This window comes from Sphaerodactylus townsendi, linkage group LG07 (genome assembly GCF_021028975.2).
Source record: "Sphaerodactylus townsendi isolate TG3544 linkage group LG07, MPM_Stown_v2.3, whole genome shotgun sequence".
In the NCBI taxonomy this organism is placed as follows: Eukaryota; Metazoa; Chordata; class Lepidosauria; order Squamata; family Sphaerodactylidae; genus Sphaerodactylus; species Sphaerodactylus townsendi.
The window spans coordinates 80,209,140-80,235,018 of NC_059431.1; the positions used below are offsets into that span (position 1 = coordinate 80,209,140).

A 25,879-nucleotide genomic window follows, 5' to 3' on the forward strand; every position below is an offset into this window, starting at 1 on the left:
TTCATCACTATTTCATTTATTGTTGAAAGATTATTCCCAATGCAGAGGCAAGATAGCTCATTTCTATTTATGATTTAACTTACGCTTAGATTTTCAAACACTTTTACCACTCTAATGTCATATTTGTAAAACAAAAAATTCTGCATATAAAATATACTGTCTGTACAAGTCTGTGATATTAGCTTTCTTTAGGGAGTGTATCATATCCCAGTAATTTTAATTCAGATGTTTTACATTTCAATACTAAGCTCAGAGATTTTTTGACTTGGTAAAGCTTATGCCATTTCTTTGAGTTCAGTTCAGAGCCTCCAATATAAAGAGCCACTTTCTTCCTCTGTAACAGTAATGATGATTCATTTTGCACATATGGTCTGGGAGAGGAAAAAGTCCTACTAGATCTGAAGGTGTTCCATTTACATTCGCAGATCCTTTGTGTGCTATGTTGCCCCACTATTTGGCATAAATTATTCAGGGAGTCTAGTTTGGCAGCTAGGCTCTTTAAATTTTCTAGTAGTAATTTTAGAGTTGAGGATATCAAAGAGGCTTGGTAGGAAAAGACCTCTGATGTAGTTGGAGTTCTTTCAATTAATTTATGTCCTGAATTATCCTGTGCTACGAACACTGATTGGCTCCATTTACACTGAGACTTCATCCAAATGCTGTGCATTGTCTTAAGGCTGTAAATTATGCAGAGCTGTAAATCTATTCTCAAGGGGAAGACCATCCAACATATCCTATACAGGAGATTTATCTTGAAAATAATAATCCATTCTGCTTTGCCTCTTTCTTCTCAGCTCTCGTGAAAGCGGGGAAAAACGTTGGCATTTCCTTGCTCCCATTATTGCTGACAACTGCTCCTGTGATTGCCAATTAAAAACTAGCTCTTTGCAAACAGCAGGATAGAACAATAGCTTCATTTGTCAGGGTTTTTATCGCTAATTATGTTCGAAACCGGTATAAGCAACCCCAACTCCAAAAGAAAAGTTAAAGAATCCAGCAATCTTATCTGTTTAACAACTGGGAGCAATGCAGCAGTCAACCTCGTTCAGTGCCATCTTAATTACACAGTTTTAAATTGCTTTATGTTCCGCGGGGGGTTCTGATGGGCGGAGTTAAGGGAAAGAGGCCCAGGAGAGTTCCCTGGAGAAAAACAAAATGCCCAGGAGTGACTGCCTCCTCATGTGTAAACAGAGGAATGTGAGATGACCCTACTGCATAATGAACCCTGAGGTAAGCATTCCATGCATAAGGGGCCATTGTTATAGCTGGCTGCATTCAGCAACTACTTGCCTTGACACTGTTCATATTTGGCACTGCCTTCTCCTATTCCACTCTGCATCACTGACCGGTAGCAGATGAAAAGCTACCATCTGGATAAAAAACTGGTGGATGAGCTGGAATATTCCTGGGTAATGTCACTCGCTCATTTACTGTGCAGGTGAGCAACTGAGTGGAAACAGTAACCAGAAACAGCTATCATCACATGCCTCCATGGCCACTTGCTTCTTTGTGAGGAGGGAAATAGTTGAGGAAGGTTACCCCTTATGTATCTGTATGTATGACCCTACTGTATGCTGAGAGTCCCCTCCAAATCCAGAGTTAGTTGTGAGAATAACACTGATTTCTAAAATTGCCTTCTACTTCCAATATTATTTTCTTTATTTAATCTCAGAGATGGAAGGGACCACCATGGTCATCTAGTCCAACCACCTGCTAATGCAGGAACTCTAATGGTAATATCCCCAACAAGTAGATATCCAATCAATACTTCAAAAACCCTCCAGTGACAAAAAAAATCCACCACCTTAAAAGGCAGATTATTTCAGTGTCAAACACACTTCACCATCAGCAAGAAATTCTTCAAACGAAGATGAAATCTCCTCTGCTGTAGTTTATATCCATTAGTCTGAATCCTTCCATCCAACAGAACTGGAAACCTTCCAGCCCATCCTCCGCATGGCATCCCTGTAGGTATTAGAAAGTGACAATCAGATCATCTCAGAACTTAAAACAATTTGTCTTCTTTCAGATATTTGTAACTGAACTCTAAGACAGGTTACAGTCCGAAATCATCAATGCTTTAACCATGACTTCCTGGGAAGTGTACACAGGATTCTCTTTCATGATTTGCTCCTTAGATGAAAAAGAGCAGAAGAGCACCATTTATTCATTTTGAGAATTCTCTATCTGTCACTCCTCAACACCCTTTTGAAACAAGCACAGTTGGACTTTAAGATGGAAAGACATTTGAGGAATATAGTTGTTATTCAAGCAGCTGTGGGGCAGAAGAGTCCCTAGACTTATAAACAAACAAACAGAAGCCCTGTTACCTCTTAAAGACTAGTTCATCAGATGCTTTTGAGTATATCTCAACTTCCTGACATTTTATGTACAAAAAATAGATTGGGAAAACCAACAGCAACAACAGGGTCATGAAAATCATGTTTCAGAGACATATAGGTTAACTGATGCAATAAGTCTGGACACCTGTGTGTAAAATATTATGAACGCCAATCAAAAAATTCATAGTTGAAGATTTATAGATGTTATTAAATACCTCCCTGTTCAATGTGGTTGAAGAAGGCAGAGCATTAGGAATTAAAAGGGCAACTTATGGTGGAAAATAGAACAACATTTGATTGTGATGACACAATTATGTATTTGTTTCTCCTGAACAAATCACAAAAACTGATGAATTGCCTTGTATTCCATTCGAGACTCTTCCTTTCCCATTATCTTCTTTTGCATTTCTATAGTTTCAGAGGCAGGGTATGTTGGTCTGCAATGGAAGAGCTAGATAATGGAAGAGCTAGAGTCCAGTGGCACCATGCAGTGCAATCCACAGAGTGGGGGACAGTTTTGTAATGACTGGGGATGGTACCACCATGGCACAGCTGCACCGCCTCAAAAGGAATTTCAGGCAATGCGACAAGCAGGGGAAACAAGAGAAATCCTCAGCCCTCTCAAAAAAACCATGCGTGCTAGGACACGCTTTTTAATGTCATAAATTGGTTGCAGGCTTCGAGGGCATTCATAGGCTGAAAACCCTTTGGAAACCGACTAAAGTTAGCCCCATCCTCAGGAATGCCCCTGGGCACCCTCTCCCCCACCCCCCACTGGTCTAGGTTCCTGCAACAAAGAAGCTGGCACGGGCAACTTCTGCACTGGGGCATTTGTATAGTCGTAACCTTGTACCACCTCTACAATATCCACCCCCTCTAAGAATTGCACAGTTAGAGATGGGGGGGGGGGGTTAGGAGATTTTGAAAATCAAAGCTTTGTGATGAATTCGTCTGATGAAGGGAACTTTGGCTCTTGAAAGCTCATATTCCGAAAATCTTGTTGTATCTAAAGTGCTAGATATTCTTATTATAGATATAATAACTATGGGTAGCAGTCAAAGCAAAAAAGTCACTTGACTGACTGGTAATTTTGTGATCTCTCAGTGAGCATCAGCAAAAAGCATGCCTATTTCCCAAAAGATCTCTTCTGCCACCTAATGTTGAAACATGCTGCATGACACACCTTTTCATATCACCCATTGGAACTGCCATTTCCAGCATCAGTCCCAGTGAAGAACTCCTTAGAATTTTTATTACAGGCCAGCTCAGAACATACGAAAGGCTTTAAATACATGGATTAGGGAAAACAATCCCAGAAAACACATTCAAGAAATAATCTGAGAATTTATGCAAATAGAGACGCACAACTATTATTTTTACATGATGGATTTTAATCTATGATCCCTTTGGAACTGATCTGCAAAGGTCAAAGTAACCCTGAATACTCAATAGAAAATACTGTGGCTAAGAAGCAGAGCAATTGCTCTGTATGCAGAGGGATCCAATCTATTGCCTCATCAGCTAACAGGATCAAAGAATAAGTCAGTGATATGAAATACCTTTGCTTTTGAGCCTGGAGAGTCTAACTTTCACTCAAACGATATCAATCTTGATTAAACAAGAGGCCGATAGCATTGAGACTTACAAAAGGTGCTACTAGACTTCTACTTGTCTACTTAATTTTGCTATAACAGACTAAGAGTGTTGCCCCTCACGTACTGACATCCTGAAAGGTCTGATTGAGAAAAAGCAGCTTCATGACCACATATTTTCCTTTCTGGATATGGCAAATTAGTTCAGACCATTAACTGATCAAACGATTTCAGTAGGTCATTTTTGGATCACTCAATTCTCGAACAGAACTTCAACAGAAATTGCCATTAAATCCCGCACTTCACCTACGTAAAATCGATGAGTTTGATAATATTCAACATACTGCTTGCATCAACCTGTTAGCGCACGAACTGCGGATGAAAAGGAATACGACAACAGGAAAAACGCATGCTCGCTACTCACACTGGATTCCTCTTACACGCTCACCGAGCCAACTACGGCCCGAGAACGTAGCCCACTCCTCCAATTCCTAAATTACTAAACCCTGCCCCTCCAACCTCGCGCATGGCAGCGAGGCGGTGCCTGCCCTTTTACGCAACTTCCGGCTTTCCCTCAGACACCTGACCCAATCAGCGGTTTTTCCGTTGCCTTCTCTCCCTCCCACTCATCCCACACCAGCGTGCCGGCGTTAGAGAGCGTCCGCTGCCTGCTTCTCTCCCCCTTTGCCAGTACGAGTGTGCGCATGCGCGTCCCCGTCTATGGCTCCTCCGGCGTTCCGACAGCCAGACGCCAACCGAGCAAAGGAAGAGGAGGAGAGAAAGAAGAGATGGCGGCAGTGAGCGGAGCTGTTGGGGGAAAGGCGCGAGGCGGTTGGAGGACTGAGGAGGCGCCGCGAGGACTCCGGCTGGCGCTGTAACGACCCTGTCGCCTCTTTTCGCCTGAGACCCACTGAAAAGTGATCCCCCCCGGCCCCTTCCTCCGAGCGCCCCCACTTAGCTCCGCCGGGGGCCCGACCGGCTTCCGGGAAGATTCTGGCCGCAAAACTCGCTGTTATTCTGCGTTGCTGCTCCTGGCGCCTCGAGAGCGCCCCCGCCCCCCGGGGCCGATGCTGAAACTCTCGCGGGTTCCGGCCGCCGCTTCTGCCGCCTCGTAGCCCGGGGAGAGCGGGGGGCTTCTGCAGCCATGTATTTCCTGAGCGGGTGGCCCAAGAGGCTACTATGCCCCTTGGAGGCTGCCGAGCGCCCACTACGCATCCACGCGGACCCGCAAAGGACTTTGTTCGCTGTGTTGTCCCGGTCTCAGCTGAGCATCTGGTACAGCCGGGTGAGTGTCCCTGTGGAGTCTTTCGTCACTGCGTTGCTTCTCCATCCCCTCCTTCCAGCGAGGTCGGAGGTCCTTTTCGAAGAGGGCTCACCCAGGCCTGGGTTGTAGCCCTCACTTGTTCACTCTTGGGCAAGCCTTTCTCTTCCGAACTTTGTTCTCCGATAGCAAATTTGGTAGTAACTTTCCTACACCACAGTGGTGTTGTGCTGGACTCCTGGCAGATGGCGTGTTTTGCATGGTAAAGTGCCCTAAGTGAAGGGAATGATAAAAATATGTGTAATGGCTGTAGAGTGGTCTGTTCATGTCCTGTGTTCTGCACATTCTCTACTGTTCTTCAGTCCATGAATATTGTATTCACAGTTTGCAACTACGTTTTATTCACATGATGTTATTCTCCATGGCTGAGTGCCTGTAGTTTAGGCCAAACACCTGAAGTGCCCATCAAATTCTGTTTTTGAATTAAGTATCCTGTAATCTGAATCCATTGCAGTAGGTAATTAAAAAGATTATGTTCGTCTGGTATGTTCATTAAACATGAGTGAAATTAACATAATCCAAGTTATTGAACCAAAAGTTGGCAATGACAGCAGTGCTGTCTGTAGCTACCCATTTCACAATCTGATGTCCATACTGTAACACAACACAGAAGTGTTGGGATTTGAGAGGATGCATGGGGATATGCTGTATCTCCCTATCATGTTAGCAAAATATAATCATCCCACCAGTTTTGTTTTCAATTTACATTACAGTGCTGAAGGGATTAGAAGGGGTTGGGGATGGCAGAGACACATTGCAGCTTTGCCACCCCCTAGGAGACTTGCTCCTTGGTGGCCTGCAAGCCAAAAGCGCTTCCACCATTTCCTCCATGAAAGTGGTCTATCTAGCACAAAAGGCTGGGCCACTGATTTTGCTGGAGTTAGGGAGCACTGGCAAGGGGGGCTGAAAGGGCTCAGGAAGCCAACACCCCTTCAGCATGGACTCTTTCGCTGGCACCATGGCTGTGCTTCTGCCTGGGTGTGGTGCTCCCTAATACCAGTGTAATTTCCTCTGCACTTATGTAAGTGCCCCTTACCAGAGGCGTAGCTACCATGGGGACATCCGGGGACAAGTGCCCCGGGCGCCACCTTGTGGTGGGCGCAAAAATTGCAGGTTCGTTAGTGGCTTTTTCTATTTTTCAGGGTTTTTCCCATTTCTGGCCTGCAGGGGGCGCAGTTTTTAGGCTAGCAGCACCAAACTTTCAGACTATTGCCAGGTGATTCTCCTGATGATACCAGTTGAAAGTTTATGTAGTTTGGTTCTGTGGGGTCCAACGCTATGGGACCTGGCCAAATGGGTGACCCCATTACCCATTTATTTCCAATGGGAGCTAATAGTAAACGGCGCTACCATTTTGAGGGTCCATATCCTTTGGGATCCCTGAATCAAACTTCACTAAACCTAGGGTGGTATCATAAGGATAGTCTCCTGTTGATAGCATTCAGGTTTGGTGCAGTTTGTCTGGGGGGTTTGTTATGGACCCCCCAAAAGGGTGCCCCATCCCCCATTGTTTCCAATGGGAGCTAATAGTAGATACCCTTTGAGGGTCCATAACTTTGGACCCCCTGAACCAAACTGCACCAAACCTGGGTGGTTTAATCAGGAGAGTCTTCTGAAGATAGCCTAAAAGTTTGGTACTGTTAGCTTAAACATTGCCTCTGACACAGGTGGCACCCCCCCACATTTTTCCCTTCAGGGAGTTCTTCTTTAAATCCACCTCCTTTGAGTGGGATTTAAAGGGAGAATCTGGGCTCCCCCCTAGGATTAAAAAAAAAAAAAACATTAAAAGTATTGTTGAAGGCTTTCAAAAAACCAGGATTCAACTGGTAGTTGTGGGAGTTTTACAGGCTGTGTACACATGGTCTGATAGATCTTGTTCCTATCAGCCTTCGCATCTGTGGCTGGCATCTTCTCAGAAGTGTATCACAGAGAGAAGTCTGTTATAAGAGAAGGCTGGACACAGTGTATAATAAAGACTCTCTGTGATACACCTCTGAAAAAAATACCAGCCACAGATGCAGGTGGAAACATTAGGAACAAGATATTCCAGACCACGCTACACACAGCCCAGAAAACTATTATTGGTAATCAACATTGAAAATGATGCTGTTTGGGGTGGGGAATCTACCCTGAAACAGCATCACTTTCAATGTTGTTCAAAACTAGGGAGCCCAGAGTCTCCCTCTTTAAGGTGGATTTGTAAAGTGGAGAATTTGGTTTCAGAAGTTTAAACAACATTAACAGTGATGCTGTTTCCAGGCTGGATCTCTCCTTTAAAAAAAAAAAAAAATAGCATCACTTTCAATGTTGTTTAAACTAGGGAGCCCTGTGTCTGTTCAGATTTGCAGGCTGGGCCATGTCTCTATAAATGCAATGTAAGTGACTTTGGAGATGACCTGGTGCAAAAAAATGTTGTTTGGTCGCGGGTGGGGAGGGAGGCTGCCCAAATGGGGGGGGCTTAAAACTCAGATTTTGGCCCCGGCTCCATTTACCCTAAGCTACACCCCTGCCCCTTACCAGAGGGCGTTACCATGGGGACATCCGGGGACAGGTTCCGGCGCCACCTGTGGTGGGCTTAAAACTGCAGGTTCGCTAGTGGCTTTCTATTTTTCAGGGTTTTTCCTATTTCTGGCCTGGGTAGGGGGCGCAGTTTTTACAAGCAGCACCAAACTTTCAGGACTATTGCCAGTATTCTCCTGAGATACCAGTTGAAAGTTTGGTGCAGTTTGGTTCAGGGGGGTCCAACGCTATGGACTCCACAAAATGGTGACCCTATTACTCATTTATTTCCAATGGGAGCTAATAGTAAACGGCGCTACCATTTGAGGGTCCATAACTTTGATCCTGAATCAAACTTCACTAAACCTAGGTGGTATCATATGATAGTCTCCGTTGATAGCAATCTTGTTTGGTGCAGTTTGAATTGTTATGGACCCCAAAAGGGTGCTCCATCCTCCATTGTTTCCAATGGGAGCTACTGGTAGATGGGGCTACCCTTGAGGGTCCATAACTTTGGGCTTCCTGAACCAAACTTCACTAAACCTGGGTGGTTTAATCAGAGAGTCTTCTGAAGATAGCCTAAAAGTTTGGTACTGTTAGCTTAAACATTGCTCTGACAGGCACCCTCACATTTTCCTTTCAGGTTCTCTTTACACCTCCTTTGAGTGGATTTAAAGGAGAATCTTGGCTCCCCCCTAGGATTAAAAAAAAACATTAAAAGTATTGTTGAAGGCTTTCAAAACCAGATTCAACTGGTAGTTGTGAGTTTTACAGCTGTGTAGCCATGGTCTGATAGATCTGTTCCTAACATTTCTTCGCATCTGTGGCTGGCATCTTCAGTAGTGTATCACAGAGAGAAGTCTGTTATAAGAGAAGGGACACAGTGTATAATAGACTTCTGTGATACACCTCTGAAAAAAATACCAGCCACAGATGCAGGTGAAACATTAGGAACAAGATACACCAGACCACGCCACACAGCCCAGAAAAAACTCATTGTTAATCAATATTGAAAATGATGTTTGGGGTGGGGAATCCACCTGAAACAGCATCACTTTCAATGTTGCTTAAACTAGGGAGCCCAGAGTATCCCTCTTTAAGGCGGATTTAAAGGATAATCTGTTTCAGAAGTTTAAATGAACATTAACAGTGATGCTGTTTCCAGGCTGGATCTCTCCTTTAAAAAAAAAAAAAAATAGCATCACTTTCAATGTTGTTTAAACTAGGGAGCCCTGGGTGTGTTCAGATTTGTGTGTTGGGCCATGTTCTATAATGCAATGGTGACTTTGAGATGACCTGGTGCAAAAAATGTTGTTTGGTCGTGGTGGGGGAGGGAGGCTGCCCAAATGGGGGGGGCGCAAAACTCAGATTTTGCCCCGGGCTCCATTTACCCTAGCTACACCCCTGCCCCTTACACTGGTGCAAGTGGCATTTACCTCAGCTCTGGAGTCATGCTACCTCCTTGCCTGCCACCCTCCCATTGCATTGTGAAAAACTATTTTTAAAATGCAACCAACTTTAAAAAGATACTGTAATCACTATTGTGATTACAGCTGTATCAGGTAAGCTTTGACTTTTGAAAAGGTTGTCAAAGGAAGCTGCAGTCCACAGGCAGCTGTTCCACATGCCATTGCTGAGTTTCTACTTTCCCTCATGCTTAGGATACAATGTTATTTTACAGTGGTGCTTTGTGACCAGTAGTAGTAGGTGATGTCAAAGCTGTTTCCCTTTGTAACGCTGCCACACTTCAAGACACGCCTTTAATGTTTTTGCAGCACCCTCATGACAAATCGCAGCAGTCTAACCTGCCTGAGATGTAATTCCTTTATTACTGTGATTGTTCCTTCTCACAAAGAGCAATATTGAACCATAAAATCAAAGAGATAGTAGGGGCCATATAGGCCAGTTAGTCCAACCTCCTGCTCAATGCAGGATCAGCCCTAGAGCATCCCTGACTACAGGGACCTAGGTCTGATCCACTTTATGTATCTGGGGTACTTTGTGTTGATGTGTTGGTACACTTCATCTTGTTTATGTGCTACTGCCTCTGGTATTAGGGCTGGTTTACTACAGCATGTAAATATTTTGGTGTAGCTTTTTAAGTAGGAAAAAGGCCGAAAAGCTGAAAAGCATTGAAAGTACCTTCTCCCTTTTCTCTACATGAACACATGAAAAGGAATTCTTGTTTGTGAAAAATCTGAAGGTTCTTGCAGTCTGTAAAACATGGAAAGCTAATTGTTTATAAACATGAGTTGCATTATATTAATAGCAATGATGTCCAACACAAAAATTTGCCTGTTTTATTGGTCTGAGAATGGTTACGATTTATCATGGATGCATTGCAACCCCACTGGGATTGCTGGAAGAAATTATTATTTTATTCAACTTAATATCCTCCCTTTCCCAACTTAAGGTCATGCTCAGTGTGGCCAGTTTATGGGTTTATGAGCATGTCTACTGAAGGCCAGGTTACCTGTTGAAAATGATACTTGCTCTGAAGAGGGAAGGCCATTAAATGTGATGAAGTATGTAGTAAATGAATGGGTACCTAATTTGGCTTCTAGGCTGTAGAGATACAGAAGATCTGGTAGGTTTGAGATTGGTGCATTAAGTTTGGTGCTAGCAGCACACTGGATAATGTGGATGACTTAACATTTTGCATGATCTTAAGGGCAGCTAGTAATTGCTCATATTATTACAGTGGTACTGTTATCCTATAGTTAATAGGTCAGAAACTTTCCAGGCATTAATAATGTATACATAACTGTTGTCGGCAGTCTGTGGAATAGGAAATGTTGCTAAAGCAGGTGCTACTGTTGGTTATTTATCTAAAAGCTGATTTGTACCAAATAGTAGTCTGTGATATGGCAGGTGAAATAGCATCCTGTGGTTTTGCAAGAAGGTCTGGGCCATGCAACTCTGAACTTGCTTTTAAAATCCTTGAAAAACTCGACACACTAGGCTAAGCTAACATGTGATTTCTGATGCCATATTAGTTAACAACATGTGCTGCTCTGCTTACAAGATATCTCATTGGATCATTCTATAAAGCAGCTAAAACTTCCCTTCAAAGAAGTGTTATTTTTCTGCATGAAGAATTTTTATGAAACATGTCAACTTATAAAAAAATGTTGATTTCCTGGCTTTTCAGTTAAAGAATGTGCATTATACATTGGAAGTACTTTAAAAAATATTCCAGTCAAGCCAGAAAGCAAGACTTGACATGTTTTGAAGAGGTCTTGCTGCTTACTAGCCTTGAAATCGATACAATTAAATAATTGCAGCAGGTCACTATTTGTGAATTTTTATGTTGGTTTTTCAATGTCATATGTATGTTATTCTTAGCACTTAACTTTGGGTTAAAAATGATAGGCAAATACTTGGATATCTCTGATTAGAGACTAAGCCCAGACTAGCCTTAACCTTGTAATTTTGATACATGGTGGTTTTAATGCCTAATAAAGGTTTTTGATTGATTGATTGATTGACTAGCCTTAATCAGGGTTGGCCATGGTTAGTATTTGGATAGGAAACATCTAAGAAATACCAGGGTCCTGATGCAGACTCAGACAATGGTGAACCACCTCTGAATGTCTGGTGCTTTGATGGCACTGTCCACTACCATGGGGTAACAACAAAGAGAGACAAAATTTCTTGGAATTAATCTTGTGTTTCTTTTAAAAGATCATTATGCTGAAATTCATAAAGTATATGTTCTTTCTTACCTATCCCCAGTATTAGCCTAAAAGGATTTCAATATGTCTAGGTATATATGTTGTGAAATGTGTTCTTAGATTTATCTTTTTAGTTACTTTTTTGTACCTCTTTCAAGCATTACTAGCTTGTTAGTGTGCATTGGTAAAATTGTTTGGACAGCTGATGCGCACATCTATGTATTTTTGGACTACCCTGTTTCCCCGAAAATAAGACATCCCCGGAAAATAAGACGTAGTAGAGGTTTTGCTGAAGTGAAGTGAATATAAAGCAAGACGTAGCAAAGTTTTTGTTTGGAAGCATGGCCATCAAACAGAACACCAGAGCTTGGAGCTGTGGAGCGGAAAAATAAGACATCTCCTGAAAACAAGACATAGCACATCTTTGGGAGCAAAAATTAATATAAGACACTGTCTTATTTTCGGGGAAACACAGTAGAAAGAATAGAATAGTTGTACTAAGTAGAATTATATATACTTTGCTATGTATACTGCTTGTGTACATATAATACCTGTAACACCTTGAATATTTTGTCAGTTTCGGGTGGCTTAAGTTAAAGCATCTGATGCATCTGAAGAACTGATACTGTCATGTATAATGTTTAGGGCAAACACTGTGTGGCAGAAGTAAATGAAATCTATAGGATCATAGAGTTAGAAGGGGGCATGTAGACCATCTAGTCCATGGGTCTGCAACCTGCGGCTCTCCAGATGTTCAAGGACTACAAACATCTGGAGAGCTGCAGGTTGCAGACCCCTGATCTAGTTGTACCTCCTGCTTCAATTTCAGGATCAGTGGCCCTAAAGCATTCCTGACAAGGGTTTAAGCAGTAGCTTGAAGAGGAGTTCACCCCCTCCCTAGGCAGCCAATTCCACTGCTTGAACTACTTTTACTGTAATTTTTTTCCTAATGTCCAGCTGGTACCTTTTTGCCCATAATTTATACCCATTATTGCGAGTCCTCTCCTTTGCTGCCAACAGGAACAGCTCTCTACCCTCCTCTAAGTGACCGTCTTTCAAAAATGTAAAGATAACAATTATGTTTCCCGTCAACTTCCGCTTTTCCAGACTAAACCCTCCTAAGTCCCTTCGTCAGTCTCCAGGCCCCTGATCATCTTTGTCACTCTCCTCTGTTTCCACTCCATTCTGTACACATCCTTTTTGAAGTAAGGCCTTCAAAATGCACACAGTACTCCACATGCGGTGTTCAGCCGGACTATGACATCTTTTGATTTGAACGTAATGGCTCTGGTGATACATCCCTGTGACCACATTAGCATTTTTTGCAGCTGCATCACACTGACTGCTCATGTTCAGCTTACAGTCCTCCTGTATTCCTAGATCTTGTTCAGATAGCTATGTTACTCAGAAATCTATCTCCTGTACAGTGTGTGTGCTTCTCATTTTTGCTACCCAGATATAGAACTCTGCACTTACCTTTATTAAATTTAATCTTATTCACATCTGCTTACTTTTCCCGTGTATTCAGATCTTGTTGAATTTTATCTTTTAGGGTCCTTAATAACCCTCACAATGTGGTATCATCTGCAAATTTAATAAATAGTCCCTCCACCCCTCATCCAAATAATTTATAAAAATATTTAAAAGCACTGGGTTTGGAACTACGTGATTCATTGTCATTTATAATGCTTAACCAGAAAAGATATATTTTTCCATGATGTGGCAGGACAGGTTTATACATTTTTAATACTGTTGTGATCTTTCTTGGCAGTCATCTGAGACTGAGCAGGATAGTCACAGTAATGTTGATGTTCAGGTCTGCAGTGTAGGCCTGCATGGGTAGCTTGCCTGATGATGTATTAGTTTTTGAGTGAGGTGCGTAGGCACAATAAGCTTTTACTTTGTCCTAGCTCTTGACTTCCCTTCAAGAGAAAGAGCAGTCACTCATGTACAAAATCTGCCTAAATGCTTTATTTTATGCTGATCTCAATCCTTAATACTAACCAGCATTGATTGTATTGGACAGCTTTGTTTCTAAATAGCAGTCCAGTAGTGGAATAGATATCTTTGTAAATATGAATAAAATCTTGGAATTTAGGAGTGACATAATTTAATATGTTTTCAGGATTATATACATTGGTTAATTTTATGGGTCCTGTGCTAGTATAATTCAGTTCTTCAGATAGGTAGATTATCCTGCCTCTTTTCTTGTTTTTGATTTGTTTTAAGAGTTATATCTCATCCTATGAAAGTTCTCAGTTTAGATTGTAACCGAGTTAACATTTTTAAAAAGTACTAGGATGAGTTTTCGTGGTACCTGAACAAGTTTTGGGTTGAACTTTTGGGGGGTGTAGTTTACAGTCTGTGTAGTTTACAGTCTCTGCTGAAAGTGCATTAAATATGTATTTAGTTTGGAGGAATGGCATAGGTAAGCAAGAATTGGGTCCTTTCCAAAATTACTTGAGAGACTGAGGAAAAACTCTAATCAGAATATGTGTTCCATTGACTCTTGTTATACTTTTTTTATTACCGTAAGTATCACTAGAGAGATACTTGTGGACTAGGAAGGTGCTTGTCTTTCAGTTTGCACCCGGTATATAATCTGTATTCATTTCAATTGTTTTTGGTGGAATGCTGTTAAGAATTAACATGTGAAACCATTGCAAGAATGTAAGTTTCACTTCTCATTTTGTCAGTAGGAGATGTGACCACTGTATTAAATTAAATACTGATTGCTATATCTAGTAATTCTTAAAGGGAAACTACAAGCCATGCACAGTGTGTCTTTTTAAGAGCAAGGACTTGCTAAGCTTCTAGGCAGCTGTACAAATTGCTACTTGTATTAGTTAATTGATTTTTGGCATTTGAGATTTTACAAGCCCTAATACTTTGCTGCAAAATTAATATAAAACTTAATATACATTCCCCAAAATTGAACCATTTACTGTTGATTGTGGATTTTTTCCATGTTAACCTGTTGCCTAAACGTGGAAGTATAGAACACAGACATCTCTAAAAATGAGAAATGACAATTGAACCAATCATATATGGATCCTTTTTGCTGTACTATTAAATGTTTATAAAATGTAATGTGGTTTTTGTTTCAGTCATACAGCATTTTTTTCTTGTAGCCATGTAAGCAGGTTGTTTGTAGGAGTTATTTCTCTTGATTAACTCTTAACTATAGCAAATTTAGATGTTGTACTCTTTCTCCCCAGCCCAGTGTGTTAATTGTAAGCTACAGAGAATTACCAAAAGCAGCACAGCAATTTGGACACTATGACCAAGCTGAATGGAGGCCTGACAGCACCATGTTAGCTATTTCGGTGAGTAAAGATGCTCCTTGAGTTTTTGTGGGGGTGGAATTAGGCTACTAAATTGATTTGGTGGTAGGGACATTTAACATCTGAGTAATTCTCTGTTCTCCTCTGAGCTGGAGGACATCTTGTGCATGTTTCCATTCAATGGGGGAGACAGGAAATTATTTTTCTTTTTTCCTAACCCATTTTCTTACTAATGTTATTGTTCTGATTACTGTTGATGAGCTATTCCCCACCTCTTTCCTCATCTCTTTTCACTAAGGTTAAGTGTTACAGTTTTAGTTATTTACTAGGCTACTACTTTCGAAGTTTCCGAACTGTGGAAAGGGGATGTTCTCACTCCAACAGGAAGAGGAAGAAAGAGAAATCATTTCCTGCCTCCCCGATATTAATGTCAATGTGTGAGGCAATAGTATGAGCCTAAATGGGAGGAGGTAGGATAGATTTCTAGTAAAGGAAGAGATAACTTGGTTTTGCAGAAAAATAATGTGTATGGGTTTGAATGACCCCAATATTCTCACCCCTCAAAAAAAGTCAAAACTACCCTGGATGTGAACTTGGCCTGTGGGCTCTCCTGATGTGAACAGGAAAAGAATGAACAGAGAAACGCTGCACACTTGTACTGCTATTGGCAATTTTATATATATTAATGTAAACACTGAAAAACTCTATATTCCCTCCACCTATATACCACTATAAAGTGTATAACAGGGGTAGGGAACCTGCGGCTCTCCAGATGTTCAGGAACTACAATTCCCATCAGCCCCTACCAGCATGGCCAATTGGCCATGCTGACAGAGGCTGATGGGAATTGTAGTTCCTGAACATCTGGAGAGCCGCAGGTTCCCTACCCCTGGTGTATAATATACTCATTAAATAAATAATTCAAATAGTACAAAAAAGTGTTCAAAAACGTATACACTACAATTTTCCAATGTAATCCGCTAAATAAACCCAATTGGTTTAGTCCTTCAATGTCACTACATGACAGTATCAATAATTCATACTAGTTGTACATAATTAGCTGTATCTGGTTTCTCCGTCAATGCAATTTGCTTCTCCCGGGTTTCTGTGCAGATCCTCCGTATATATGGAAACTCCTGGCAGCATGGTTGTATGGAAACAAAGTTTCAAGCAATAATGGGATACATAGTGGCTGTCATGAGCCTACCTAATAGTCACTTACTCCATTCACTTTTTACTTGATGCAGTCAAAGGCATGTGGCTGAGGAATATTACATCACGTCAAATTAAAGTATCATTTTCTAGCATAGACCGCTGGTTGTTAATGATGTGTTCAGCTAGTTTGAGCTGAGAGCTATATTTTTACATTCTAAGCTTGTGGTAACCTGCCCAGAGCCCTTCAAGGATTGGGCAGGATATAAAATAAATAAATAAATCAACACAGAGAGCTGCAGGGTGGATGATCTTATCAAGCTGCCTTATGCTAGTGATCAGGTTTAATGTATCCACCTCAGCAGCTGCTCTCCAGGGTCCTGGGTACTGAAAGATCTTCCTGGCACCTATTGTCTGAGAGTCTTTCAACTGGAGGTTGAGCCTGGAACTTTCAATATACAAAGGGCATGTTCTTTGGTTGAGTTGCAGACTTGTCCTGTAGCTCTGATTGCCACAGTTACTGCATTATGCTGGCATTCGTAAGGTTTTTTTGACTTCCAAATTTTACCCCTCTTCTATGTGGTCACTTCAGAGATAATGGAAGGCTAAACCCACCTTTGATGCTACTGTAGGATTAGAGAAGGGAACGGTTGGGCTCAGACATTGTGCTCCTTTGTTGTGTGGTATATCTGAGCTCAATTCTTGTCTCATATGGTCACTCTGAGAATAAAGAGCAGGGTCTTTGTAATTCTGAATGAATTACAAGGAACTGGCTGGGTTCAAAGGAACTACATAAACAATTCAAAAATGCAGTAGGTATCCACAAGGCTAACACCACAACCACGTGGTATAGTTTAACTAATGAGTCAGTTTATAAATGGAAATTGACAGTAGATCATGTGTTTTCATATACTTCATATATACATTTCATCATCCAATATTAGAGATAAGTGCATAATTTTACATAAACTATTTTCAGCTTTTTCAATTACTAGCAAATCAGAACTATGAAAATATTAGGTGGGGCTGGTTAACCTTCCAGATTTTTAGTCAACCTCGTACAGCCTTCCAATGCCCTCAATAAATTTTCTGCATTAGGATTTGAGTCTCAGAAAAGTTATCCTAAGGACCCTCTTCGTAACATGCTCCTTTTACATTGGATGATGAAATGTATATATGAAGTGTTTGAAAACACATGATCTATTGTAAATTTCCATTTATAAACTGACTCATTAGTTAAAATATACCACGTGGTTGTGGTGATAGCCTTGTGGATATTTATTGCATTTTTGCATTGTTTATGTAGTATCCATTCCCCTTTTTACATTGCATGATAATGGGTTCAAAAGAAGCCAAATCTATTTATTGGTGATTGATTCCTATTCCAGTGAGGAGGGAGTAAAGAAATAGAATCCTTTACTACCCTTTCTCTTCCCCTTCCAAATTCTTTGTTGATTTGTACATTGTGGAGGATGACAAAAAGGGAATATCAATCTATGAAACCTGTGTCTAGGTATCATAAACGAGACAGATTTTGTTTGACTTCACAAGCCTTCTTACTTGTTGGGCTCATGTTTTCTCTCCCCTTTTGTTTCGCACTATAATGGGAAAATTGAACATTCTTTGCCTTCTATCTGTACATATTGTGCAAGAGAAAAGGCATGTGTGAGTGGACAAGCCTGGAAATTATCTAGATTTTTGTCTTTCACAAAACACCACAGTCTGTAATGTCTGAAATAAGGCAACACATTATATGAAATTCCCTAAATTATAGTAGTTTACATTAGCTACCTGGCCTCAAATCAAGTATTGAGAAGACCAGCTGAATGATAGCATGTTTACATAGAGAGTTTGGATTTTTTTAAAAAAGAAGAAGTTTGGTACATGGAATAGCGGAGGTATTTGTTCATTTTTAAATTGGCCACATCAAAGCATATAAAATTGCATCCCTGACTATTGACTGACTGAAAGCAAAATCTAGGAAATGAAATTCAGATGGATGAAGCTAAGTTCCTAGATTTAAATAAGAGGCTAGCTTGTGGGCAAGCACCAGAATGTTTTATATTATGGATTTGTATACATAAATGCAAACCATTTGCCATTTTTATGTGTTAGGCTAACAATTTTAGCCACAATTTTTTCTGAATGTATTATGTATAAAAATAACACTGTCCTGTGTATAGAATTTTGCTTTCAGTAAACAATACTTGTAATAAACCTTGACATTACATGTTCTGTCTTGTTTACACTTCAGCTGGGGTGAAAAAGAGCACTTTCGTTGCAGGCTCCTTGTTTAAATCACAGTCCTGAAAGTGATCTAAAGATTTTAAGGCTGGAAATTATCATAATATAGTTTCCTTTTAAGTTCATAGCTTTTGGTCATTTGGTAATATCATGCTCTTTTAATTAAGCTTTCCCCCATTATCAGGCTTAGAAATATTGCAGATATTTTAAAGATTTCTAGAATGTTAACATGTAGATGAAAGCTATATCAGAATGTTTGGGAAACTCATGATTGTATAGCTGCAATGCAAACGATTTGATAAACACATGTTTAAACATTTTGGTTTTTGTCTTGAATGTCTCTTCTACTTGAATGTCTCTTATCTAGATTTGGTTTTATGGTTCCTGCTGTCACATACGTTCTTTTGCTTATTTCAGTTCAGGAGCACCCTGAAACATATAATCCTGGTGCTTCAGAACTCAGCTCAGGAGTTGACCAATTTCTGTGGTTGTGGGGACAATGCATTAGCAAACATAAAGTTAGCCTCGTGAGGGATTTCAACATGACAGCTTGTGCATGTAATGGAAGACTTGGCTAATGAGCATGAATGATTAAATGTGCCAAGTTGTCACACATGCCACTGATGATTTTGGTAAGCGTATGTATTGATCTAAATGAGAAACTACATAATTGTATAGTCTGTAAACTATTGCCACATTATAAATAGCTAATAGTTAATCTCATTCAACCATATCTTTTGTGGAGCTGCTTGAAGTGGTAGGATTCTTTATTTTGGGTGTTTTTAAAATTGTGATTTCAGTTTGTACACTGTATCATCGTATGTTAGGGTAAAGCAGCAAGCATAACAAAACATGCATGCTCAGAACTGTATTGTAGGCTTTCTTTTATCATGAAGTCCTCCTTCATTTTTGATAGCTTTTGCTTCTGAAAAGTTGCATTCTGTTTTAGTTATGTAAAACTGAATGTATTAACAGTACAATTCTAAGCAGAGTTACACCCTTCTAAGCTCATTAGTGGCCTTGGAAGGCTGTAGTCCTGGTTAGGATGGCACTGAATGGTAACATTAGCCACTCTGTGTCATTTAGTGGTTTATGCTAGAAGAAGCAGGGAAATTAACAAACTGGCTGCAGCTTTTTGATTCTTTGTAGGCTAGCTTCATTTAGAACCAGTGCTGGCTATTTGTAATCTTGTTTGAATAGCATTTCAAAGTACATTTCTGTATAGAACAGTACACTACTTGTGCCATTTTGATATCTTTAAAAATGTGTGTTTTTAAACTGAAATGTTCATTCTTCTTGCTGTTTAATTGCTTGGTTATGCAAATATTCTGGTCTTTGATACCAGTAGTGAGTATCATCAAGTGATGAAGTGTGGAGTAGAGATTTTGGGTGTATGTTCTTGAACAAGAAGCATGAGAGATTACAGTGGGATATGTAAAGACAGTTTTTATATTGTGTAGAATTAAAGCCTCTTGTATCTTATGGAGGTTGAAAGCAGTTCTTTTCATTGTGCTTGGAAGACAATGGAGGACTAGCAGGTGCTGGAACAATGATATAATTGTTCTGTTTTCTCAGTGAACCACATTCTCCAGGTGTTGGCATTTGGATAGACAACTAGAGCATCACCAGATACATGATTCTGAGATTACAAAATAAAAGCTAGGCATGAGCCTGACTAAAGTGCTCACAGCCTTCTTATCATAATAAAACAGAATTCTGGGGGCACCTAAAAGACTACTAAAATATATTCCAGCAGTATTTTTAGTTTGTCTTTCAGTGCCACTGGGTTTGTGTTCTGTTGTTCTGCTATAAACTAACATGACTACCCATCTAGAATGATCATTGTGATAGCCCTCTCATCAGTTGCATTTCATTAATAGCATTTGGTGAAATTCTTGGCCACCACTGAAACTTGAAGATCTTTTTGGAAACAATAGCTCCATGTTCTCTGAGAATGTCAAGCCAGTGCAAAATGTTTCTTGGAACTTGATTGTAGAAAGAGGTAGCAGACTGAAAACCTGATGCCACAGATCCAGTTTCCAGAGTATGTGGAGAAGGCAGTGCTTTCCCACTTATTTATTTGGATGTTTATGCATTATTGCTTTTCTCCATGGCTCAAGGTGGCTTACAGTTCAAATGACAAATACGTGAAAGCATTCAACCCATGTCCTATTAAAATCCCTAACAAATAAAATGGCCTTTCAGTGCCTCCAAAAAAAATTTATGGAGTTAGTGATGCCCTCACCTCCTTATGCAGCCCATTCCATAGTGTGAGAACTATTATAGAGAAAACACAGGCTCTGGTCAATGGTAGGTGGGCTACTTCAAGTAGAAAAACAGCCAACAGGTGGTAACCAGAAAACAGTAATTGGATGCAGGGGCATAAGTGAAGATAGAGCCGTCCAGGTGTGTGAAGAGCTGTGAAGAGCTTTGGAGGCCATAGACAGCACTTTTAATTGAATGCAAACACATTGACAGCAAATATAGGTATTCTAAAATAGGCAGGATCTGACAATCATCAGGTTGCTGTATTATGAACTAGCTAGTCTCTGTGTTGTCTTCAAGGACAGTCAAACATAGTAATTACAGTACTTAAAATGTGATGTTGCAAAAGTTGAATTAGTTTGTCTCAATTGACTGAGCCTCAGAAAGTGTAAGTACAGCCAATAGAAGGCCACTACTCGAACCTACTTTTCCAACAGCCCCAAACCATGCCAGATTCCTAATCTGTTCTGTAAATGTCAACTCCTCTCCATCCACGAAAAGTGAATCCAGCCCCCTTCCCAAGCAATGTTCCTCGCAGGTGGCTGTTTTCACTTGCCTAAAAATTACTGTTAGATGGAACATGTAAACATGATTTTATGGTGTTCTTGCTTTTTGTAGGGTTGAGTCCATAGTTCGTGAATTTGTGTGGCAACCTTAAGAAAAAGTACCTGAACTGGTATAAAACAAGATCACAGTTGAACTAAGATTGTCTTGGCCCAAAGTTGGCCTTTTAACTATGGCTAATATAGGCTATTTTGATGTCTTGATGAGAGCCTTGCTAGACAATGGCAGGTTGCTTCAAGAGTGAAATTCAAGGAGATCTATTGTAATGTTAATGTCAGAATGATGGTACCTCACAGTATTGTTTTACTCTTTCTGCTGGCATAAGGTAGCTGGTGAATAAATATTTAAATATTGGTAAATAGTAAAGAAGATGTTAGGAGTAGATAGTGCTGACTTACATTTGATACTTTGTGTCTCTTGTGCACTAAAATGACATAAATTGCCTTAAAACAGGCATTGGGTTTGTAGTAATTGGTTTGCAATTGAAGGCAAAAATATTACTGAGAAGAACAGCTAGTGAAATGGACAACTTTTCTTGTACATCTGTATCCTTAACTGAAAAACAGGAAACCATGCCTGGAAAGAAATCTGAAACCTTTCATTTTTCTCCTTCAGTCTTGCTCTTTTGAGAAGTATACTCAGTCAATATTAAATTATTGAAATGGACTGAAGACTGACTGGCTAGCATGCTGCTTTCTAATTTGTGGGCAGTTTGTCTACTCAGTTTTTGTAGATCCTAAACGTACACGTTTTAAGTCTTGAACTTACATTTGAGTCTTAGTGCATTTGGTCATGGAAGAGATGAGGAGGAGGAAATTTTTTTGGGGGAAAATTGAAACATACATGTTATGTTATCATACCTGGACTCTTCTACTGTATGCATATAACATATTATCTAACATCAGATTGACCTGTGTTGGGTTGGTACCTTTATGAATTTTAACAGTTCAAATGCCTTTCATTCAGTTCGTAGTTCTAAATATTCCCATTGCTAAAGATGGAACTGCAAACTGCTGGATCGCAACGTGCTTAAGTACATACTGTCCAGTTTTTCACAGGTGAAAATAAGGATACCCCTGAGCACAAAGACCAGGGAAGGGCCTGAGTGGTGTGTAGCAGGCATGATTTGGTGGGCAGTTATGAATGCGGACTGCGGAGAACAAAACTCTAATGGAAAAAGTCATACATATGGGACATACAGAATTCACACATGCAATATATCAGGTTGAACCTTACAGTTTGTTACTGAAGCATAAGGTCACCTGCTGTACATGTGAGGTTTCACCAACCTGCCTCCCTCTGAAGACTTCAGCATCAATACCCAGTGTTATTGCAAGGCATTTCCCGAACTTCCAAGGCGGTGTTTGGGAGCAGCCATTGTGAAAGAAATGAGGCATGGTAGTTCTGTTGTGTAAGTGGAGTTTTTCTCCTTGATCACAGAGTTCAACCTCTAATGAAGAAATGAACCATGCATATCACAGGTCTGTTTTAAAACTTATTGTCCCATTTCTCAATTAAGGGACACTGGAGCACATTTAAAGGTGCCTAACCCAAGATTATTTATTAATACATAGTAGAGAACTATTTAATACAACCCATCTCTTCCTTAATACTCCCATACAGCCCTGTTTTGCTCATGGGAAACTACATAGCTTGAAATAGTTTTCAAAGTGCATTTGTGCTAAGGAACATTTAAGCTGTTCATGTAAACTTTCACCCCAGTTTCATCGATGAGTCCTGTTTTACAAGTGGGGAACACTGAGACTCAGGAATAAATTCTATGATGAGGTGCAACTCGCCCATCACTACTTCGCATCCTTTGCAGATTGGTGTTTCCAAGATCAGTGAATTCAATAAATTGGTTGTGGATTAACTCTTCCTAATAGATGGCAGTGATACTGATACCATAGAATTCAGCTTTACTTGTAGGTAATTTGACCAGTTTTAAAACACCTGGATAGAGATATAAAGACTTTTGTGTCAGTTGGCCTGAGGGAGGATTTAATTTGGCATCCATGTAGTATAAAAAATTGCACCTCCCACCTTCTCCTGGGGGCGAGGCTCGGGCATCCTGATTGGGTGATTCCCAACTCTCATTCTCTCAGGAGAGGCAGGACCGAGCTTGATGTCACTTCCTCAGTAGATGGTATTTGGGCACACCCTTCCTGGCCCCAGTATTGTCTGTTCCTGCCTCTCCAAGACAGGGAGGTCAGGTCTTGGAGTCTCTCCAAGCCCGATCAGAAATTCTCTTAGGAAACTTCACCTCTTCGTATTTTCCTTTTGTCTTCATACTGTAAGTGTTTTTTTCCTTGTGTGTCAACCCTCCTCTTCCTCCTCCAAGGAGCAAGCAACTTAATTGGAGCACCTTCTGTACCACGGTGGCCTACCTCTGGCGCGCCTTCTCCCCTCCTCCCATCTTGACATTGCAAGTTTGCCAGGATCCGCGAGCGTGGAGGGCACCCGAAGCCTCCATAATTCCCGCAGCAGGACCAAAGCCGTGGTTATTACTGCCGGATCAGACCCACGCTCACTTCTAACCCCCATCCAACTCCAAAAAGGGGAAGAAAACGACGGCAACCAAAGCGGCTGCGTAAAAGACGCTAAGCAAGGAAAAAAGCCACAAACGTGGCATGACGAGGATGTGCATGCGCCCAAAAGAACGCAAGGCGCAGATGCGGCTCCCGCCAAGCGCCCGCGGCGCCAGGAGGACTCCGAGCCCTCGCCTCTCCCCTTAAGGGAGCACCACCCCGCCCCTTTGGGATCTAGGGATGGCGCAGGCTCCAGGCCTACAGCCTCCCGCCCTCCCCTCATAACACCAGAGATGGCCAGAGCAGAGAGCGTTCCGGCTCCTCTGCAGAGAGGGGAGGCGGGGAGAGCTCAGAATGAGGAAGACACCCACAGCCTGAATGCTGATAACAACGGTCTAGCGGAGGACCCAGGCACCGCCTCCTCCAACAGGCAAGATCGGGATGAGGGAGGGGATCCCTCTACTACCCCGTCTCTCTTTGATATGAATGCTTGGGCCAATTCTTCCCCTGCAGCACCTAATAAGAAAAGAAGCTTTTAATAAACAGCAATGAAAGCTAGACAGGAAATGTCCCCTGCGTGAAAAGGAGAAAAGAAATCCAAACGCAGGGGGCTGCCACAGAGATCCCATAACAGACATATAGAGGCGCTAATAGGTCCAGTTCCTAATTCCAGATCCCAACAGTCCCATATCCCTCCCACACATCATACAGGGGACCCCCTCAATTCTACCTTCTCAGAGGAAAATAGTAGTGATGAGAGAAATCAGCAGATTCTTCTGATCATTTCTCTGAGGAGGAGAGGATACCAGTGTAGGAGCCGCAATGAACAGTGCCAAAGATTCTTTAAACAGGGAAAATCTGGCACTTATGATGGCGAAAGCCATCTCTGGCTTTGGGAGAACTCCACGATGTCAGCAGACGCATGAAGAACTACATCCACTCTCTTCCGGACCCAAAAGCCTCGGTGAAAAGGCGCCTTCCCAAAGGGAAGAAGAAAGAAATCTTCTTCCTCAAATAGGAGGAAACCCCTCGCGGCTCTTCCTTGCTACCGGAGTACTCTTTGAGAGAAAAAAATCAAAGAGAGAGTGGCTCCATCTAGAATTATCAACAAAAGCTATCCCTCACTACTCAAGAAATTGTATATGCATGCCGCCAGATCATGTCCATGCCATGATTCAAACCCCTTTAATTGATTCTCCCAGTGGTGGCCCCTGCAATCAGGAGGCTCTAGTTACCAAAGCAAGACGACAAGGCACCTTTAAAAAGATGCCTCCGGACTATGAAAAGGAGAGAGAGATGTCACCCTTTAAAAGGCTAAGCATGACAGATTAGCCCTTTCCACTAGAGCCCTAGCATCTTCCAGCCACCGATGGCCCGGGACAGCCATCGCTTGAAGTGCCTGCATTCTGAAATTCATTCCTGCTTTGAACACAGGGGGCATCAGAGAGTGGAAGGAGCACTGGGAAAGGATGTTGATGGCTGTTTCATACTGGGCCAGACTCTGCTTTACCTTTGACGTAGCCTCTTCCCTGTTATTGAGCTAGAGAATCGATGTTTTCCAGATAAATAGTCCATACATTCCATCAGCCTTCTGTCATGCGCCATGCTGGTAGGGGCTGGGATGGGAATTGTGGAAGTTCCTGAACATCTGAGAGCCGCAGGTCTCCTACCCCGATCTGATCTAGAGCAGGGGTAGGGAACCTCGCGGCTCTCCAATATTCAGGAACTACAATTCCCATCAGCCTCTGTCATGGCTCCTTTGCTGGCTGATGGGGTATTCGGTAGGTTGTCAGAAGGCAAAGCTCCATGACAAGCTTGGCGCATGGCAAGCAGACTTCCAATCTAAGCAGGTCGAAATTAAGCTTTCACCTTTGACTCATCATAGCTCACGCTTTATTCGGCCCAGAGCTAGATGCCGTCCCTGGTAGAATCAAAGGAAATAAAAGTCCATGCCCAGGTACGTTAGGCCTAATCAGAGTCCTCCTCCCTTTAAAACCGGTGACACCTGCCACCTTCCGATCACAAAGAACTCTTACCAGAGCCCCTAGGGACGGAAAAAGATGGCCTTCTTCCTCTTCTAATACCTTCTGTAGACATAACAACAACAATTACAGTGGTAATAACTCTTCCTTTCGTACCTCCAACTACAGACAGGGTAGGGGTGGAAAGTCCTTCCAACCAGATCGCTCCACCAAACCGTGACTATCACGATCTACCGGTCGGCGCCCGTCTACAACACTTCCGGCACATCTGGGCGGGAAATCACGTCGACCGCTGGACCTCAGAGGTAGTCTCCACCGGCTACCTAATAGAGTTTTCCTACATTCCAAAGCCTCGCTTTCAAGCCTTCCCGATGCACCGCAATCAGCAAAAGAGACTCCGGACACAACGGGCCATTCAACACCTCCTCAAAA

The 25,879-nt window shown here is 41.6% G+C and overlaps 2 protein-coding genes across 3 annotated transcripts in view; one reads left to right on the forward strand and one right to left on the reverse strand.

Moving 5' to 3' along the window:
- The window catches only part of PLGRKT (plasminogen receptor with a C-terminal lysine), a 71,505-nt gene extending 66,967 nt beyond the window's left edge, over positions 1-4,538 (reverse strand). Inside the window, exon 1 of the mRNA XM_048504812.1 lies at positions 4,359-4,538. The gene's annotated coding sequence lies outside the window, so the exon portion shown is untranslated. The remainder of the gene's footprint in view (positions 1-4,358) is intronic.
- Positions 4,539-4,579: 41 nt separating this feature from the next.
- RIC1 (RIC1 homolog, RAB6A GEF complex partner 1) overlaps positions 4,580-25,879 on the forward strand; it is an 82,680-nt gene continuing 61,380 nt past the window's right edge. Inside the window, exons 1-2 of one of the 2 annotated variants that reach the window (XM_048504805.1) lie at positions 4,580-5,219; positions 14,647-14,754. In XM_048504805.1, coding sequence (XP_048360762.1) covers positions 5,079-5,219; positions 14,647-14,754 — 249 coding nt within the window. In that variant the 5' untranslated portion in view covers positions 4,580-5,078. Of the gene's footprint in view, positions 5,220-14,646; positions 14,755-25,879 lie in introns of those variants that run through there. The other variant, XM_048504806.1, reaches the window with a different exon arrangement.